Genomic DNA, 17,813 nt, shown 5'->3' with positions numbered 1-17,813 from the left:
AATAAATAGTAGACTAGAGGAAGGAGGAGAACGGATCAGCAACCTGGAGGACAGAGAAGTGGAAAGCAATCAGGCTGAACAGGAGAGAAAAAAAGAATAATAAAAAATGAAAATACATTAAGAGAACTCAGGGACACTATAAAACATAATAACATTCACATTACAGGGATCCCAGTAGGAGAAGAGAGTGAAAGGGGGCAGAAAATGTATTTGAATAAAGAATAGTTGAAAACTTGCCAAGTCTGGAGAAGGAAACAGTTATCTGGATCCAGGAGGCACAGAGATCCCCCCAACAAAATCAACCCAAGGAGGTCCACACATAGTCATTAAAATTGCAAAAAGTAGTAATAAAGAGAGAATTTGTAAAGCAGCAAGAGAAAAGAAAACATTTATATAGAAGGGAAACCCCATAAGGCTATCAGTTGATTTGTCAGCAGAAACTTTGCAGGCCAGAAGGGATTGCCATGATATATTAAAAGTGCTGAAAGAAAAAACACCCTGTACCCAAGAATACTCTATCCAGCAAGGCTATCATTTAGAATAGAAGAGAGATAAAGAGTTTTCTAGATAAACAAAAGTTAAAGGAATTCATAACCACTAGACCAGCCCTACCAGAAACGTTAAAGAGGTCTCTATGAGTGGAAATGAAAGACCATAAACAGGAATAAAAAAAATTAGGGAGTACAAAATCAATAAAATTAAATATATCTATTAAAATCAGCCACAGAATAAATCCGTGACCCATGGGTCCACAAAATAAAGGGATGTAAAGTATGACACCATCTATCTAAAGTTTCAGGATGGGGTGGGGGGAGTAAAAATTTAGTGCTTTTAGAATGGGCTTAAACTTAAGTGACCATCAACTTAATAAAGACTGCCATATGCATAAATCTAATGGCACCCACAAATCAAAAACTGGGAATAGATACGCAAAAAATAGAGAAAGGAATCCAAATATATCACCAAAGAATGCCAGCAAACCTTAAGAGAAGAGGAGGAGGAACAGAGAACTACAGAAACATCTCAACAAATTAAAAAAAATTGAAATTATATCATGCATCTTTTCCAGCCACAATGTTATGAAACTAGAAATCAACCACAAGAAAAAGTGTGGAAAGAGCACAAATACATAGAAATTAAATAACATGCCATTAAGCAATGAATGGGATCAACTCAAAAAATACATGGAGGCAGGGCGGCGGTGGAGGCCACCTAGAGCGCATGAGCCAGTGGCTCTTTCCGCTCTCCCACGGGTCTCCGCCTTCTGCGGAGCCTCCGCCTCCTCCTCTGTTGCGCTTCCGGCTTCCTTCTCCCTAGGCTACTCTCAGCGCATGCGCCCATCGGCTCAGTTATGGCGACCCGCAGCCCCATCGTCGTGGTTAGTGATGACGAACCAGGTTATGACCTAGATTTATTTTGTATACCTCATCATTACGCTGAGGATTTGGAAAAGGCGTTTATTCCTCGTGGACTAATTATGGACAGGACCTAGCGTCTTGCCCGAGACGTGTTGAAGATGGGTGGCCATCACATGGTAGCCCTCTGTGTGCTCAAGGGGGGCTATAAATTCTTCACGGACCTCCTGGATTACATCAAAGCACTGAACAGAAATAGTGATGGATCCATTCCTATGACTGTAGATTTCATCAGACTGAAGAGCTACTGTAATGACCAGTCAACAGGGGACATAAAAGAAATTGGTGGAGATGATCTCTCAACTTTAACTGGAAAGAATGTCTTGATTGTTGAGGATATAATTGACACTGGCAAAACAATGCAAACCTTGCTCTCCATGGTCAAGCAGCATAATCCAAAGATGGTCAAGGTTGCAAGGCTGCTGGTGAAGAGGACCCCTCGAAGTGTTAGCTATAAACCAGACTTCGTCGGATTTGAAATCCCAGACAAGTTTGTCGTAGGATATGCCCTTGACTACAATGAATACTTCAGCCACTTGAATCATGTTTGCGCCATTAGTGAAACCGGAAAAGTAAAATACAAAGCCTAAGATGAGATTTCAAGTTGAGTTTGGAAGCGCCTGGAGTCCCCTTGGAATCACCAGTCCCATGTTCTAGTTCTGTGGCCAGCTGCCTAGTAGAGCTTAGTGCCTGTATCTCCTAAGAATTTTATATGTTTTGTATTTTAGAAATGTCAGTTGTTGAATTCCTGAAGTCTTTATTTGCACTATGAGCATACAGACTAACAGTTCCCTTTGGGTGGATTGTTGTTTGACTTGTGAATGAAAAATCTCTTACACCACACCACTATTGAATGAAAATAATGAAATTGTATCTGTAAGAAACATTTGAAAAGAAGATATATTAGTTTTTAATTGGTATTTTAATTTTTATATATTCAGGAAAGAACAGAAGTGATTGAATATTGACAATTATACTACTGTGTATTTAGAAGAGGAAGAAACAGTTTTCATATCAGTGACAGCATCTAAGGTATTGTGTTGGATAAGCCATATGTCCTGGAATTATTTTTCTGTTCCAGTAGTATCAACTGTATTTTCTCACTTGTTCAGATGATTTCCAGTGAATTTTTGTCAACAGTTCCTTTTAAATACAAATCAGCAAATTCCAGAAAACTTTACCACATTTTGAATTCTTCAGTATAAAAATGCTTACAATAAAGGCTGTCTCTTTAAAAAAAAAATACATGGAGACAAATGAAAGTGAAAACACAACAGTCCAAAAATCTTTGGGATGCAGCAAAAGCTGTATAGCAATACAGGCCTACCTCAAGAAGAAAGAAAAATCTCAAATAAACAACCTGACTTTACATCTAAAGGAGCTAGAAAAAGAAGAACAAACAAAACCTAAAACCGTAGAAGGAAATAATAAAGACTAGAGAAAAATAAATGAAAAAAAAAAAAAAACTCATACAACTCAACAGCAAAAAAACAAAACAAAATAAAACAAAAAAACACACACACAAAGAATCCAAATGATCCATTTACAATGGGCAAAGACCCTGAATAGACATTTTTCCAAAGAAGATACTCAAATGGCCAACAGGTGCATGAAAAACTCAATATCATGAATCATCAGGGAAATAAAAACCACAATGATATATAACCTCACACCTGTTTGAATGATTATTATCTAAAAGACAAGAGTTGACAAATGTTGGTGAGGATGTGGAGAAAAGAGAACCCTGTGCACTGTTAGTGAAAATGTAATTTGTGGGGCACTGGGGTGGCTCAGTCGGTTGAATGTCCAACTCTTGATTTCAGCTCAGGTCATAATCTCAGTTTGTGAGATTGAGCCTCCACGTTGGGCTCTGTGCTGACAGCAAGGAGCCTGCTTGGGATTCTCTCTCTCCCTCTCTCTCTCTCTCTGCCCCTCCCCAGCTTGTGTGTGCATGTGCGCACGCTCTCTCTCTCTCTCTCTCTCTCTCTCTCTCAAAATAAATGGATAAACTTAAAGAGAAAGAAAGAAAATGTAATTTGGCACAGCCCTACTCTGGACAACAGTAGAGAGGTTCTTCAAAAAATTAAAACTAGAACTACCCTATAACCCAGCAATTCCTCTTCTGGGTAATACCTGAAGAAGAAATCACTATCTGAACGAGATAATGGTACCCCCATGTTCCTTGCAGCATTGTTCACAATAGCCCAGACATGGAAAAAATCTAAGTTTCTACTGACAAATGAACAAATAAAGAAAAAGTGAAGGAAATCCTGCCATTTGTAACAACATGGATGAACCTTGAGGGCATTATGCTAAGTAAAATAAGTCAGACAGAGAAAAGCAAATACTATATGACCTCATTTATATGTGGAATCTAAAAGAAAACAAAACTGAACTCCTAGAAACAGCAGATGCATATAGGTGGTTGCTGGGAGGATGGGGGAAGTGGGTGAAGGTGGTCAAAGGGTACAGACTTCCAGTTTTAAGATAAACATGTTCTGGGGATGTAATGTACACCATGGGGACTACAGTTAACGATATGATATCATGTATTTGAAAGTTGCTCGGAGAGTAGATCTTAAAAGCTCTCACCAGACACAAACAAATCAGAACTATGTAAGGTAATGGCTGTGTTAACTAATCTTATTGTGGTAATCATTTTGCATTACATACATATGTGAAATCATCACGTTATACACCTTAAAGTTACACAGTGTGATATGTTAACTACATCTCAGTAAAGCCAGAGGGAAAAAGACAGTAAAATGTTTGCAAATTGGCATCGAAATTAGTACAAGTAATTTTATCTTTTCATTTATGGAATAGATTCCTTACACTTTGAAATGCCTCTCTCCTCTTCCCCCACCCCTTACTCAAATCTTAACAGAGAGTGTCGGTCATAGGAGTTATTAGTGTTTGAATTCTTTGTCGCTCCTCCTTCCAGACCCCTCCCTCTGGGAGGTTATCCATTCCTGACTCACTGATTCAGGTTTGGTTGTATGACTTAACTTGGCCATTGAAATATCAAAGAAAGTAATGCGTCCACCTTTGGGTAGGGCTCTAAGAACCATCACGCAGCCTCCACCTTCTCTTCTCCTGACAAGATCAGATATGACACAATCTGAACTACTTTGTCAGCGTGGGTCCTAAAGTTAATAAATCGGAGCCAAGCTGAACCTGCCCATGATGGACACATAGCGTGAGCAAGAAATCAATGTTCATTGGTATAAAGCTCTGAGTTTCCGGAGATCATTTGTTATTGCAGCATAACTCAAACTGACAGAAAGTGCTAAATTATTTGATATATTATGTTTATATACTATAAATATTATGAGGTGTCTGGGTGGCTCAGTTGGTTAAGCGTCCAACTCTTGCTTTCAGCTCAGGTTGTGAGATAGACTCCCGAGATGGGCATGGAGCCTGCTTACACTTCTCTCTCTCCCTCTCTTCTGCCTACGTGTGCGCGCGCTCTCTCTCTCTCACATAAATAAATTAATTAAAATAAATTTTAAATATTAAAACATTATAATAATTATTTTTGAATTGCATAATAAGATCTCTAAATTTTCTGGGCTCTTAATTTTCTGGTAGAGTTCAAAAGAATGGAAATGACAACAGAGTATTCCAAGTGAGTCGGAAAATTCGTGTCACAAACCAATAATTCCCAGGTTACTTTTGTCTATGAACCACACCATCAGACTGCATTTATTGCAGATTAGTCAAAGGACTCCGCAGAGCTAGAGGGGCTCTGTTATTTTATAAAAGGAACACTCAGAGAATACTTATTATTAGACTTGTCTACTCAAAGTGTGGGCTGTAAACTTTTTTTCATCGGTCTTTAGTGAGACAAGCCCAGAAATTTGGAGTAAGTGCTTAGAAGCTCTTACAGAAATTTGACATTGCCAGGACATCCAAGCTCAGGACTGGTCGAATTGTCTTGTTAAACAAGGTAACAGAAGAGTGTGTGTGCGTGCTGCCAGACTAGTGTGGTGAGTCACATGTGGCATACTAGGATTGGTCCGCCACGTGTCAGAGATGAGTAATACATACATACACACACACACACACACACACACATACATAGACACATACATACATATAATCCTGGTCCTTCACCACAGATAGTTTGAAAAGCACAGCCCTAGAACCTGCTTGGAAATCATCACTTAAAGCAATGGGACCCCCTGGGGATACCTGGGTGGCTCAGTTGGTTAAGCATCCGACTCTTGATTTCGGCTCAGGTCATGATCTCATGATTCGTGGGATCAAGCCCCATGTTGGGCTCTGGGCAGACAGCATGGAGCCCCTCTCCTCTCTCTCTGCCCCTCCCCCGTTCATGTGTGCACACATGTGTGCTCTCTCTCCTCCCTCTCTCTCTCTCTCTCTCAAAACTAAATAAATAAGCATTTAAAGTGATGGGACACCTAACACAGGACCTGAGAAGCACAGGAACATAATACGTAAAATTGAACGGTTTTCTTGGGAAAATGCACCTTCACACTAATAGTCTTCGTGACATTTTCAGTACCACTGCAGATTTACAAAGGTAGACGGAAGTAATGACATTTCTTAATTACCCACTGTCTGTGCAGCACTGTGTATACAGTTCTCAGGTTACCAAATGTGTGTCATCAAAAACACAAGAGAAGAGAAATCTTCCCTTACGGGCAATTTTACTCATGGGCGGCCCAGGGGTCGGGGTGAAGGAAGGGAAATCTTTCTCGGCCTTTAGAGGTTGACTTGATCTAAGAAGTAGCTCAACTGTATAATATTCTATACAAATCTGACCTATGGGTCTCTAAAACAGAAATTAAGGTGACAGAGTAAGGAGGAGAAGGAGAGAAAAATGTTAACTATGCTCAACTTTCCTTTGAGATGCTCTGATCTTTCTTTACTTCCCTTCTACCTCTACATGCCTTCTTAGCCAACCTTCTTTCCTTCTATGCTCCCCTCGACTCCCAAAATAAACTAGTCATCAAAATTACTTCATTCCCTCCCTTTTCATTATAGGTAATCTCAGGTATGAAGGAAATAAACTGATCGGATTACTTTATACTCAAGTGTGGACGACTAATGGCCTCTTAATCCTCCTGGAGACATCTGTTGTTTTTAGAGAATATACATATTTGAACTCATCAACTTCAGAGGGGGAAGCACAAGAAAACGAAAAGAAAATGTTTGGAAAAATAGATGAAATTATACTAGGTCAAGGAGGCAAGATGACTTCTGAGTCACCTTCTTCCAATCACTTCCTGATTCTCACCCCTTTTGCTATTTCTTACATAAAATTTTCAAGTTTTTTTCACAGTGACTCTCAACAGTAAGAAGAATAGGGGTAGTCGTTGGTAGAAAGGAATCCTTTGTACATGAGGTGTAAGTCAGGGAGAGTCTGCATGAATGAGAACTGAGGGAGATAATACACCAATGCTTAGAAGAGAAAACATTTGAAACACCATAGATATTGAAAGCTGAAGGACACCTTGCAGATGATCTAACTCAGTGTATCTCCAAGTGTGGGACACAAAATGCCTTCAGGTGCTGCCTACTGGCTTGCAAATCATTAAATGAAATGGAATCACATAGTGAAGAAATCAGTCATTTTTCAATTACTTTTCAGGTTTTTATTTTATCAAAGATAACAACTCAGCTGAGGTAGCCCTTAACAGCCCTCTAACTATTGGTTATTTTAATCAAGAGAGGAGGCCTAGGGCTCAGAGTCTCCAATAGGCAATGGTCTCCTTGTAGCATTTAATAAAATTGTTTTGTTGTCACTATTTTTTCGTTTTTTACCAAGATCTTGGAAAGCAGTATTGATTTTCAATTTGTAATCGTAATATTAAGTTTCTTTTAAAATATATTCATTTAGAAAAAAGAAAATGAGTTCAAAGAACACCTTAGGTAAATAGTGTAAGTGGTACTTCGATGTGGAAAAGAATTATGAAAGTGGTATGCATAATCCTGAAGCTGGGAGAACACTAATCTAATTTGATGAACTTCACACTTGAATTTAAAACCAATGAGAAAGGAATGCCTCGGAGGCTCAGCAGTTAAGCGTCCAACTTCAGCTCAAGTCATGATCTCATGGTTTGTGAGTTCAAGCCCCACATCAAGCTCTGTGAGCCTTCCTGGGATTCTCTCTCTCCCTCTCTCTGCCCTTCTCCCACTTGGCGCTCTCTCTCTCTCAAAATAAATAAACCTTAAAAAATAAACAAATAACAATTTTAAAAATGAAACAAAACTGATGAGAGAGATACGCATGCATGTGGGGTTAACATACACGGTGTTAAGATAAAACATAAACCTGTCACTTGTAGGTAGTATAGGTAGTTAACTCCTCTGAACAGACAGACGCATTTGCAGAAACTGTAAAAGGATGTGGCCATCAGGTTAGAGCTCACAAGCTTCAGTGACACATCTCTTAGGAACCTCTGTTTCTACCTGCATATTCAACCCACAGCGTTACCAGAATCAGGGCATTTTTCCACCACTTCCTCCTATAAGACAATCCTTGGGGATTTCCCACCATTTACAGATCTTTCGTGCATTTTTTGGTTTGTGACCAGAAAGAGGATAATCCTATAAGATGAATACAGAAAATTTACATATAGCATTGTATACATTTATAGAATAAATAATGGTAATAAATGGCAATTCAGCATGATCTGGATTAATTCAGATGTTGCCAGGAACTATGGACATACAGTATGCATTTACTCTGAGTCAGCATGTGAGAACTGTAACCATTAACGTAAAATAGCTTTGGTTGAGCTCAACAAATGTTTATTAAACGCCAATAATGTTTAATAAACACCAGGAATTATGCTACGTGTTAAGGAATCATGATCAAAAAGATTCAGGCCCTGCCTTCAAGGCATCCACAGTTGTATAAATTAAGAATGAGCCACAGTATATTTATGAATTTTGTCATAATTTATACAAACAGTTTTACTTTGAATTACTTTATTTAATACTTATAGAAACATTTTGATGAAAGATTTTATTGTCATCTCCATTTTATAGACAAGGAAACTTATGCTTAATCAAGTTGAATTGCCCAAGATCATTATTTGCAGTATTAGTAAGCAACAGAGAAAAGCTTTCAATGCAGGAATCCTATCTGCATATCAGTACTCTTCTGGCAATATCAGCCACCCAAAATTATTCTTCTCAGATTTCTGCTTCTGGCTGTAATGAAGTAACATGTGCTCCTGCTGAGAACAACTTGAAAAGCCGGAAAAAATACAAAGACGAAATCTATTTGAAGGCATTAAATCTATTTGACATCATTAGAAAATTGCCTTAACAGCTAGGATTTGAGTTCAAGATGACAGAGGTGAGGGAATCTGAAAAATGAGGCCTACCCAACAGAAAAACAATGCAGAAAATCAATGAACCCAAAAGCTTGTTCTATGGCGGGGCAGGAGGGGGGGGATATGATGCTAAAATTCACAAGTTCCTACCCAAAGTGATGAAGAAAAATATGAAGAGAAGATACAGGTCACCAATATCAGGACTGAAAGAGAAGACATCATTTTAGACCTGAAATACACTAAGGATAGAAGGGTATATTGCTAACAACTTTATGCCAATAAATTTTGACTACTTAGATGAGATGGAAACATTCATAGAAAGATACAGATTATCAAAAACTGACACAACAAAAAATAGAAAACTTGAACAGCCTAGTATCAACTAAAGAAACTTAACTCACTGTTAACAACTTCCAAAAGAAACTCCAGGCCCAGAGCACTTCACTGGTGAATTCCATCCAACATCTAAGGAAGAAATAACACCAAACCTACACATACTTTTTCAGAAAATAGACAAAGAAGAAACACCAAATCATTTTAGAAGGCCAGTTTTCTGATTCCAAAACCTGACAAATACATTAAAACCAAATAGAATTATAGAATTCTATAATTCTATAGAATTAGAATTCTACAGAATTATAGAATTCTATAGAATTCTAATTCTATAGAATTCTGTAAAGTTTAACAAAACATTAGCAAATTTAATCCAATAATTTATATCTAATATATTGGATAATATATACCCTATATTGACAATGGATCATGATCAATGATCTTGGGGATGCAGGTTGGTGTATCATTTAAGTCCCATTCAGAGTCCAGAGTGCTCAAGACCCAATCAGTAGAGAGAAATCACATAGTAACTAAAAGGGAGAAAGTTTGATAGAAAGAGCTACTGATTTCAACAAAGGAGTAACTACAGAGACATAAAGACAATGCTACAGAACGCACTAACCCTGAGGAAAAGTACCCAAGGAAAAACAAGCTTAGAAGAGAGCCTTCATCCCAAGGCTGGGATGCAGACCTAACTGGAAAAGATATGGTTACAGACTATGGGATGATGAAAAGGTTCTCTGGGTGGCCCAAGTAGTAACTGGTCCACAGGCATCAGACAAGCAAGGAACACACTTCCAAGGTCCGGGTGGGCCAGAGCTGGTGTGTGGGCATGAAGTGTTTGCACTGGGCCATGGTAGGGGCTGAGACGAGAACAAATTAATTCTTTGAAAGTCTAAGTGAAACAAAGACATTTCCAGACCAAAAAAAAAAAAAAAAAAAAAAAAAAAAGGTAATTCATTGCCATAGACCAACCTTATAAGAACTATTAAAGGGAATTCTTCAGGAAAAAGAAAAATGATCCCAAACAGACATACAGAATTTAGGAAGGGATTAAGAGCACCAGAAAAGGGAAACATGTAAGTAAACCTAAATGAATGTTGACTGTATGAATAAAACACCAATGTTATTACTACTAATTCTGTCTTGTATTTGTATCAAGTTAAAATGCGTAACAACATAAACATCAAAGGTAGAGGTTATATGTTCCAAGTTCCTGCCGTTATGTGGAAGCGTCAATTTATATTAGGTACTAGCAATTAAAAAATAAGTGTAGCAATAATTTCCAGAAATAAAGAAAGTATAAAGAACAAGTTGACTGGAATGATAAAAAAAAAAATTTAAGCCAAAAAGTAACAAAGTAAGTAGTAAAATAAAAGCAAGTAATAAAAGAAGAAAAAGGAGCATAAAACAGGTAAGACAAATATTAAGTTGATAGAATTCAAAATATATCAGCAACTGAATTAAGCAGAAATAAATTACTCAATGTAAGAACCAAGATTTTCAAAGTGAAAATGAAATCAAAGCCAACTGTTTCCTACTTTCAAAAAGACACTTTAAACAATAAGGACACAGAAGTTTTAAACATATGGAAAATTATATATCATGAAGACACTAATTAAAACAAAGGTAGTATAACTACCCATATATTAGAAAAGAAGACTTTTATACAGAAAGCATTACTAAAGATAAAGAGTGATATTTCATAAAATAAAAGTGTCCCCTTCACCTTTCTGTAAGTCTGTAAGGCTGAGTATATATAATGATTTTATAACCTGCATCCTCTAATAATTTCTCAATCTCTGTAAACTCCTTTTAACAATGCTAAACTTGTCAACTCTCCAGAATGATTCCTAAATCTGTGCAGCCAGTTTTTCTGTGAGCTGCTCTAAAATCATGTCTTACATAAAGTTGACTTCTAACAGATTGAACAAATCTGAATACAAATAAGAAACTCACCAATATCAGATGACAGATGGACACACCACTGTCTCTCACTGGAAGCTGTGGAAAGTAAGTTGTAGACTCATGTCACTGAGAAGAAGTTCCACCAGCACCTCACCCAGCTTCCCAGGAATCAGCCTAAAGCCAAACTGTACACAGGCTCATAGTAGTCCCTCCACAGTGCTTATCTGCTCAGTGACCGTGGATCTACCAGATACCACAAAACCCAGGAAATACCTCAATATTCCACGTGGAGCTCAACTAGCAGTGGGCAGTCTGGATTGGTCACTTATAGCAGTTATGGCAGGGGATGATTTGTAAATGAGATGTGCTTCTCTCAAAAAAAAAAGTATTACAGTAAAGTATATATCATGAAAACATGAATTAAAATAAAGGTGGCATGACTATACTAGTATTAGAAAAAAAAGAAGACTTTTAGATAATAAGCATTACTATGGATTAAGAATGGTTTTTCATAAAAATAAAAGTGTCAATACAACACAAAATTATCTATTCTAAAATTGTATGCATCTAATAACACAGTTCAGAAATACATAGAGGAAAACCTGACAGCACTAAAAGAAGAAATAGACAAATCCACAGTTACAATAGATTTTAACTTCATCTCTTAGTAACTTAAAGAATAAACAAGACCTTTTGGGATGAGCACTGGGTGTTGTATGGAAACCAATTTGACAATAAACTTCATATATTGAAAAAAAATGAAAAATAAAAAAATTAAAAAAAGAATAAACAAGAAAAAAATCTGTAAATATATAGAAGATCTAGATAACCTGATTAAGAAACTTCCTATAGTTAACATATACAAAACACAGAACCAAACAATGGCAGAATACTTATTATTTTCAAGGCATAGGGAACACTTATCAAAATTGCCTATATGGTAAGCCATAAAATATGCATTAAAAATTTTCAAATATCAAAATAATTCAGAACGTTTTATGAATTCAGTGGAATTCAGCTAGAAAATAAACAAAAGGTTATCTAGTGAATTCTTCCAAACATTTAAAAAGAAAAAAGAACAAATATCATACAAATTCTTCCAGAGAAAGAAAACCAATGCAAATTTTTAACTAAGTCCTAAAGCCTGCAAAATCTTTATAGCCTAATCTGACAAGGGCATTGTAGGACAATAAAGTAATATGCTAGTATATGGCTCATGAACCTAGAAGCAAAATTCATTTTTAAAGTTAACAAATTTAATCCAGAAAAAAAAACATAAGAAGTATAATACATCATGACCAAGTTGGGCTTATTCCAGGATTACAAGTGTTTAACATTCAATTATAATTACCATACTTCACCACATTGACAGAAAAAGAGGGAAAATCATATAATTATCACTATAGATGCAAAAAAAGCACAGTTGATATAATTCAGCACCCATTTATTTCTTATTTTTATTTTTTTAACATTTATTTATTTTTGAGACAGAGAGAGACAGAGTATGAATGGAGGAGGGTCCAAGAGAGAGGGAGACACAGAATCTGAAACAGACTCCAGGCTCTGAGCTGTCAGCACAGAGCCCGATGCGGGGCTCAAACTCACGGACAGCAAGATCATGACCTGAGCCGAAGTCGGACGCCCAACCGACTGAGGCACCCAGGCGCCCCTCAGCACCCATTTATTAAGAAAACTCTTAGCTAACTAGAAGGAGCTCTCATAATCTGATAAGGAGGAGTTCACATCTTATTTAAGGTAAAATATTTAAAGCTTTCCTCCTAAGACTGGGAAGAAGACATGAATGTCTATGGTCACCACATCTACTCAATGTTTTAACCAGACAAGAAAAGAAATGGAACAGAAGGGATTTTAAAAAGGCCCAAAATTGTCATTATTTACAAATAACATATTTGTGTATCTAGAAAATAAAAAATAATACACACTTAGTAGAATGAATAAATGAATTTAGCAAGACTGCTGGAAAGAAGATTAGTACAGCAAAAATCAATTGTGTTTTCTAGATATCATTAACAACCAATTAGAAAATTTAAAAAAATTAAAGACATCATTTACAATATGAAAAACCTAGTAAAAGATGTACAAGACTTCTACACAAAAAACTCCACTAACTTTTAAAAACTAAGGAAGACCCAAACAAATTAAGGAACATACCAAGGTCATGTAATTAAAGACTGAAAATCCATAAACTTGGTATATTTTAATGATGCCAAATCTCCCTAAAATTGATCTACAAAAAAAATCCCGGAAAGTTTTTCTGTGCATATTCACAAGCTATCTAAACTTTATATGAAAATCCAAAGGATCATTAATAGGTAGGATCATTCTCTTTCATTTCTTAAAGAGAAATAGTAAGAAAGAGAAGTAGAGTATATCAAATATCCAAGCTGATGATAAAGCTACAATAATTTGGACAGAGTGGGGATTGGTGGAAAGATAGACAAATAGATACATGGAACAAAATAGAGAGTCCAGGGGTGCCTGGGTGGCTCAGTCAGTTAAGCGTCCGACTTTGGGTCAGGTCATGATCTCACGGTTCATGAATTCAAGCCCCACATCGGGCTCTGTGCTGACAGCTCAGAGCCTGGAGCCTGGTTCAGATTCTGTGTCTCCCTTTCTCTCTGCCCCTCCCTGGCTCACCCTCTGTTGCTCTCGCTCTCTCCCAAAAATAAACATTAAAAAAAATAAAAAAATAAAAAAGAGAGAGTCCAGAAACAGATCCTCACATACACAGATACAAAAGTGACACTGACATGCCATGGACAAAGGATGATGTTTTCAATAAATGCTGCTGGATTAACTGGATATCCATATACAGAAAAATGGATCTTGACCTCTGCCCCACACCATTCAAAGTAATGAATTCCAGGAAGATTTTAGATCAAACGAGAGAAGACAATAAAGCTTTAAAAACAGAACATGTAATATCTTCATGCTATTGGGGTGCACAAGGATTTCTTAAACAAAATGCATATTCACCAAATTTCACAATTTTGTTCAACTGGATTATGTTAACATTTTAAAATTCAGGAAAGCAGACGAAATCATTAAGAGAGTAAAAAGGCAAGCCATGGTCAGAAAAGAGGCTTGATACACATCTATCCAGCAAACGGCTCATATCAACAAAAGAATACAATGGACCACCTGGAGGAAGAGTGAGTGAAGACTTGAACAGACACTTCAAGAAAGAGGAGATATCCAAATGCCCACTAATGATATGAAAAGGTGATGATTCTCATTAGCCACTGGAGAAATGGACAGCAAAGCCACAATTACATGCTCACCAGAGTGGCCAAGATTAACATTTTTAAAAATCTGACAATACTGTCATAGATCAGTTTCCCAGGGAAACATATTCTGGCCCTTTCAAATTTGTATGCAAGGAGGTTTACTAGGGACTGCTCTTGAAAATATCTATAAATTGTGAGGGAAGTAGGATTGGACAGAGGGGAGAATCCTGCAGTACAGCCCTTAGTTAATCTTGCAAGAAACTTTCAAGTTGGGATGGCCCTTGGAAATTGCCTCTACCCCATCACCATCACCACAGCACCATCACAAACACCACAGATAATTGTACGTGCTACTCCCGGAGGAAGGTGCGTGACCTTGGATGTGGAAACACTCTTTGCCTAAGGGAAATTCACAGATGCACCACCACCATCACCAACAGTTAAGCGAATGAGCACTTTGGTCCCAAAGAAAGGTCTAGGTGGAATACCACAGAATTCCCTATGAACATCAAGTATTGGTAAAGATAGAGAACAACTCATCTCTCACACAGTGCGGATGAGAGTATAGTTTGGTACAGACACATTGGAAACCACCTGGAAATATCTAAGAAAGCTGAACATGCATACTCTATGACCAAACACATACATATTGTACCAAACACAGGTACCACAATGTGCCAAGCAGCATTATTTATAATGGTCAAAAGCTGGAAACAACCCAAATGCCTGTCCACAATATAATGGGTAAATAATTGTGGCACAATCATACAAAGAACACTATTGCTGTCCAAAACAGCACGGATGAATTTCACAAATGTAATGTGGATTGAAAGAAGCCAGACCCAGTAAAGTGTGAGGTGTGATTTTATAATTGCAAAGTTCAAAGACAGAAAATATATGTTAATAGTAGGTAGGATAATAGGTATGTAAAGAGTCATTCTCGTGATATGCCCAGCACAGAGGAAGTCGGACCCAATACAAGTCGATGTCTCCAACTCCAGGTCCTGAAAGATACCAGTAATGTGTATGTGGCATTTCCCCCAGCCAGGATAAAATTTTTACATTCCATCTTCCCTAGGCTTCCCTTTATATTTAAAAAAAAATTTTTTAATGTTTTATTTATTTTTGAGACAGAGAGAGACAGAGCATGAGCAGGGGAGGGGCAGAGAGAGAGGGAGACACAGAATCCGAAGCAGGCTCCAGGCTCTGAGCTGTCAGCACAGAGCCCGACGCAGGGCTTGAACCCACAAACCACGATATCATGATCTGAGCCGAAGTTGGACGCTCAACCGACTGAGCCACCCAGGTGCCCTGGCTTCCCTTTATATTTAACCAGAGGAAGGAAGAAATAATAGAAAAGAGCAAGACACTAGAGTTTTTAGTTGGTCATATGTAGTGTTTCTTTACTTCGTCCAATAAAACTGTAAATATCACTGACGTCATTTTACACCTTAAAAATTATTTTTAAGCTGTAAGAGAAATAAAAAAGAAATGTAAATATAGACATTCCCTATATGAATTTATAATTGTATATAAGCATTAGTGGATTAGGAAGTGGGAGGCTGACATACACGTAAAACACCAAAACGATAATATCAGAAAGCATGTGATATTGCACTCAAAATGATCCATAGGCAGAGATGGAGACAGAACATAGTAAGATGCAGTTTTTTGAAGGGGCTGAGCTTAAGAGATTTAGTTGGAAGGGGTGCAGACTGCTAGTTGCTTGCCCAATAGTCATTTTTTATTTCTAATTTAGTAAAAGAGAAAAACCTGATTTTATTTGAGGCCACAATCTGCACAATCGTCCCCATTTTCCAGCTTTTCTTACAGCTAGATATGACCAGGTAGCCAAGCGCCGTATGGCACATCTAAGCAGAGCACGGGATGGAGCGTCTGGGAATATCCTAAAAGGTAACTGACTCAGGGCGCCTGGCGGGGCTCCATCGGTTAAGCGTCCGGCTTCGGCTCTGATCGTGATCTCATGGTTTGCGGGTTCAAGCCCCATGTCGGGCTCTGTGCTGCCAGCTCAGAGCCTGGAGTCTGCTTTGGATTCTGTGTCTGCCTCTCTTTCTGCCCTTCCCCCACTCACCTGCTGTCTCTCTCTTTCTCTTAAAAATAAACATTTAAAAAATTTTTTTAAGTTAAAGGACTCAATAGAGCAGTGTAACTACTCTGCTTTTCCTCACTTCCTTCCTCCTGCTGTCTGGCATATGATAGCTGGCACTCCAGCAGTCACTTTGGACCATGAGGCTAAGATAGCAGAACAGAGAGGAAGAAGGAGCATGGGATCCCAATGACCATGGAGCTCCAACACAAGCACCAGGCTTTGAACTCCTCCTGAGAGTAAAACAGATGATCTCTACCTCAGGTGTATAGAACTTTCTATTCAGGTATTAAAATAAGGTGTGGACTTAATGGTATGATGGGTCGTACTGGCTCCCAAGAGCCAATTGTTTAATTTTCAGAAACATCTGTGAGTCGGCTGTTAAACACTTCCATTTTAAAAAACAAAGCTATATAGATGTAAAGCTAAATAAATACCCTATTCAAAGGCAATAAATACTCAAAAGCTCACTATGTCCTAATTATTTTTATGGCCTTTTACCATTTTCCATGCCCTTGACGTTATTTACATGTGTCTATGTGTATGGTAGAAATACTTCATAAGGTGTCACTGTACATCTCTTCCTAACTCCAAATTCCACGATTTCATGTTGGTAGCTTAAAACTTGGCATGATGGAAGTCTTTGCCCATGGAACCCAGCAAGTGTTAAAAATCAGGGCTGCTTCTTTTTTTCTTTTTCTCTCCCTTTTGTTTTTTGTCTGGAGAACTTGTTGGGAGACACTTGCCAGCATACTACGAGTGAGGTCAATGCTATCCCTTGTGATATTGTTCGTAATAGTAAAATCCTGGGGGCGCCTGGGTGGCTCAGTCAGTTAAGCATCCGACTTCAGCTCAGGTCACGATCTTGCGGTCCGTGAGTTCGAGCCCCGTGTCGGGCTCTGGGCTGATGGCTCAGAGCCTGGAGCCTGCTTCCGATTCTGTGTCTCCCTCTCTCTCTGCCCCTCCCCCGTTCATGCTCTATCTCTCTCTGTCTCAAAAATAAACGTTAAAAAAAATAGTAAAATCCTGGAAACAAACCAAAGGTCTGTCAGTAGGAAGCCTGTTAAAAATCTATGGGTATATCCACACAGTATGGTATTCTGTAGCAGTTCAAAGGAATGAGGAAGACTTCTTTATACCAACAACTACACAAAGGACTATTGAACAGAAAAAGGAATGAGCAAGATCTCTGTATCATAATATTGAGTGGGCAACAGAATAAATGGAGAGGAAGCGAGGCTTAGAAAATGTTACCTTTGTGTAACAAAGGGCAGGAGAATAGAAATATATATATTTGTGTATGTTTTCTAAAAAGAAGCAACTGAAGGATAAACCAAGTATCAGTAGATGTCTACAAAGTGTTCCATAGGTTGAGAGGGAGAGGGGACCGCCAGTAAAATGAGAATTCTCTGATTATGCTGATTTATAGTTTTGACTGAACTATGTAAATGTTTTACAGACTTTACAATGTATCCGATTTTTGAGGGTACCT

At 37.9% G+C, this 17,813-nt stretch overlaps 1 protein-coding gene across 1 annotated transcript; it reads left to right on the top strand.

Annotated features, from left to right (window-relative positions):
- Positions 1-1,293: 1,293 nt before the first annotated feature.
- On the top strand, positions 1,294-2,658 carry LOC109275481 (hypoxanthine-guanine phosphoribosyltransferase-like). The gene has a single exon (XM_053908625.1). It carries the CDS (start codon positions 1,517-1,519, stop codon positions 2,003-2,005), a length of 489 nt encoding a protein of 162 aa, XP_053764600.1. The 5' UTR covers positions 1,294-1,516; the 3' UTR covers positions 2,006-2,658.
- The last annotated feature ends 15,155 nt before the right edge of the window (positions 2,659-17,813 follow it).

Source organism: Panthera pardus, unplaced genomic scaffold (assembly GCF_024362965.1).
Source record: "Panthera pardus isolate Hobbes unplaced genomic scaffold, ASM2436296v1 HiC_scaffold_20, whole genome shotgun sequence".
Taxonomy (NCBI): domain Eukaryota; kingdom Metazoa; phylum Chordata; class Mammalia; order Carnivora; family Felidae; genus Panthera; species Panthera pardus.
The sequence above is the reverse complement of the archived record's forward strand: the minus strand, read 5'-3'. Positions and strand labels throughout refer to the sequence as shown.

Excerpts from the sequence above, each read along its gene's own strand:
- LOC109275481 (XM_053908625.1), top strand. The coding sequence starts at position 1,517 with ATGGGTGGCCATCACATGGTAGCCCTCTGTGTGCTCAAGGGGGGCTAT.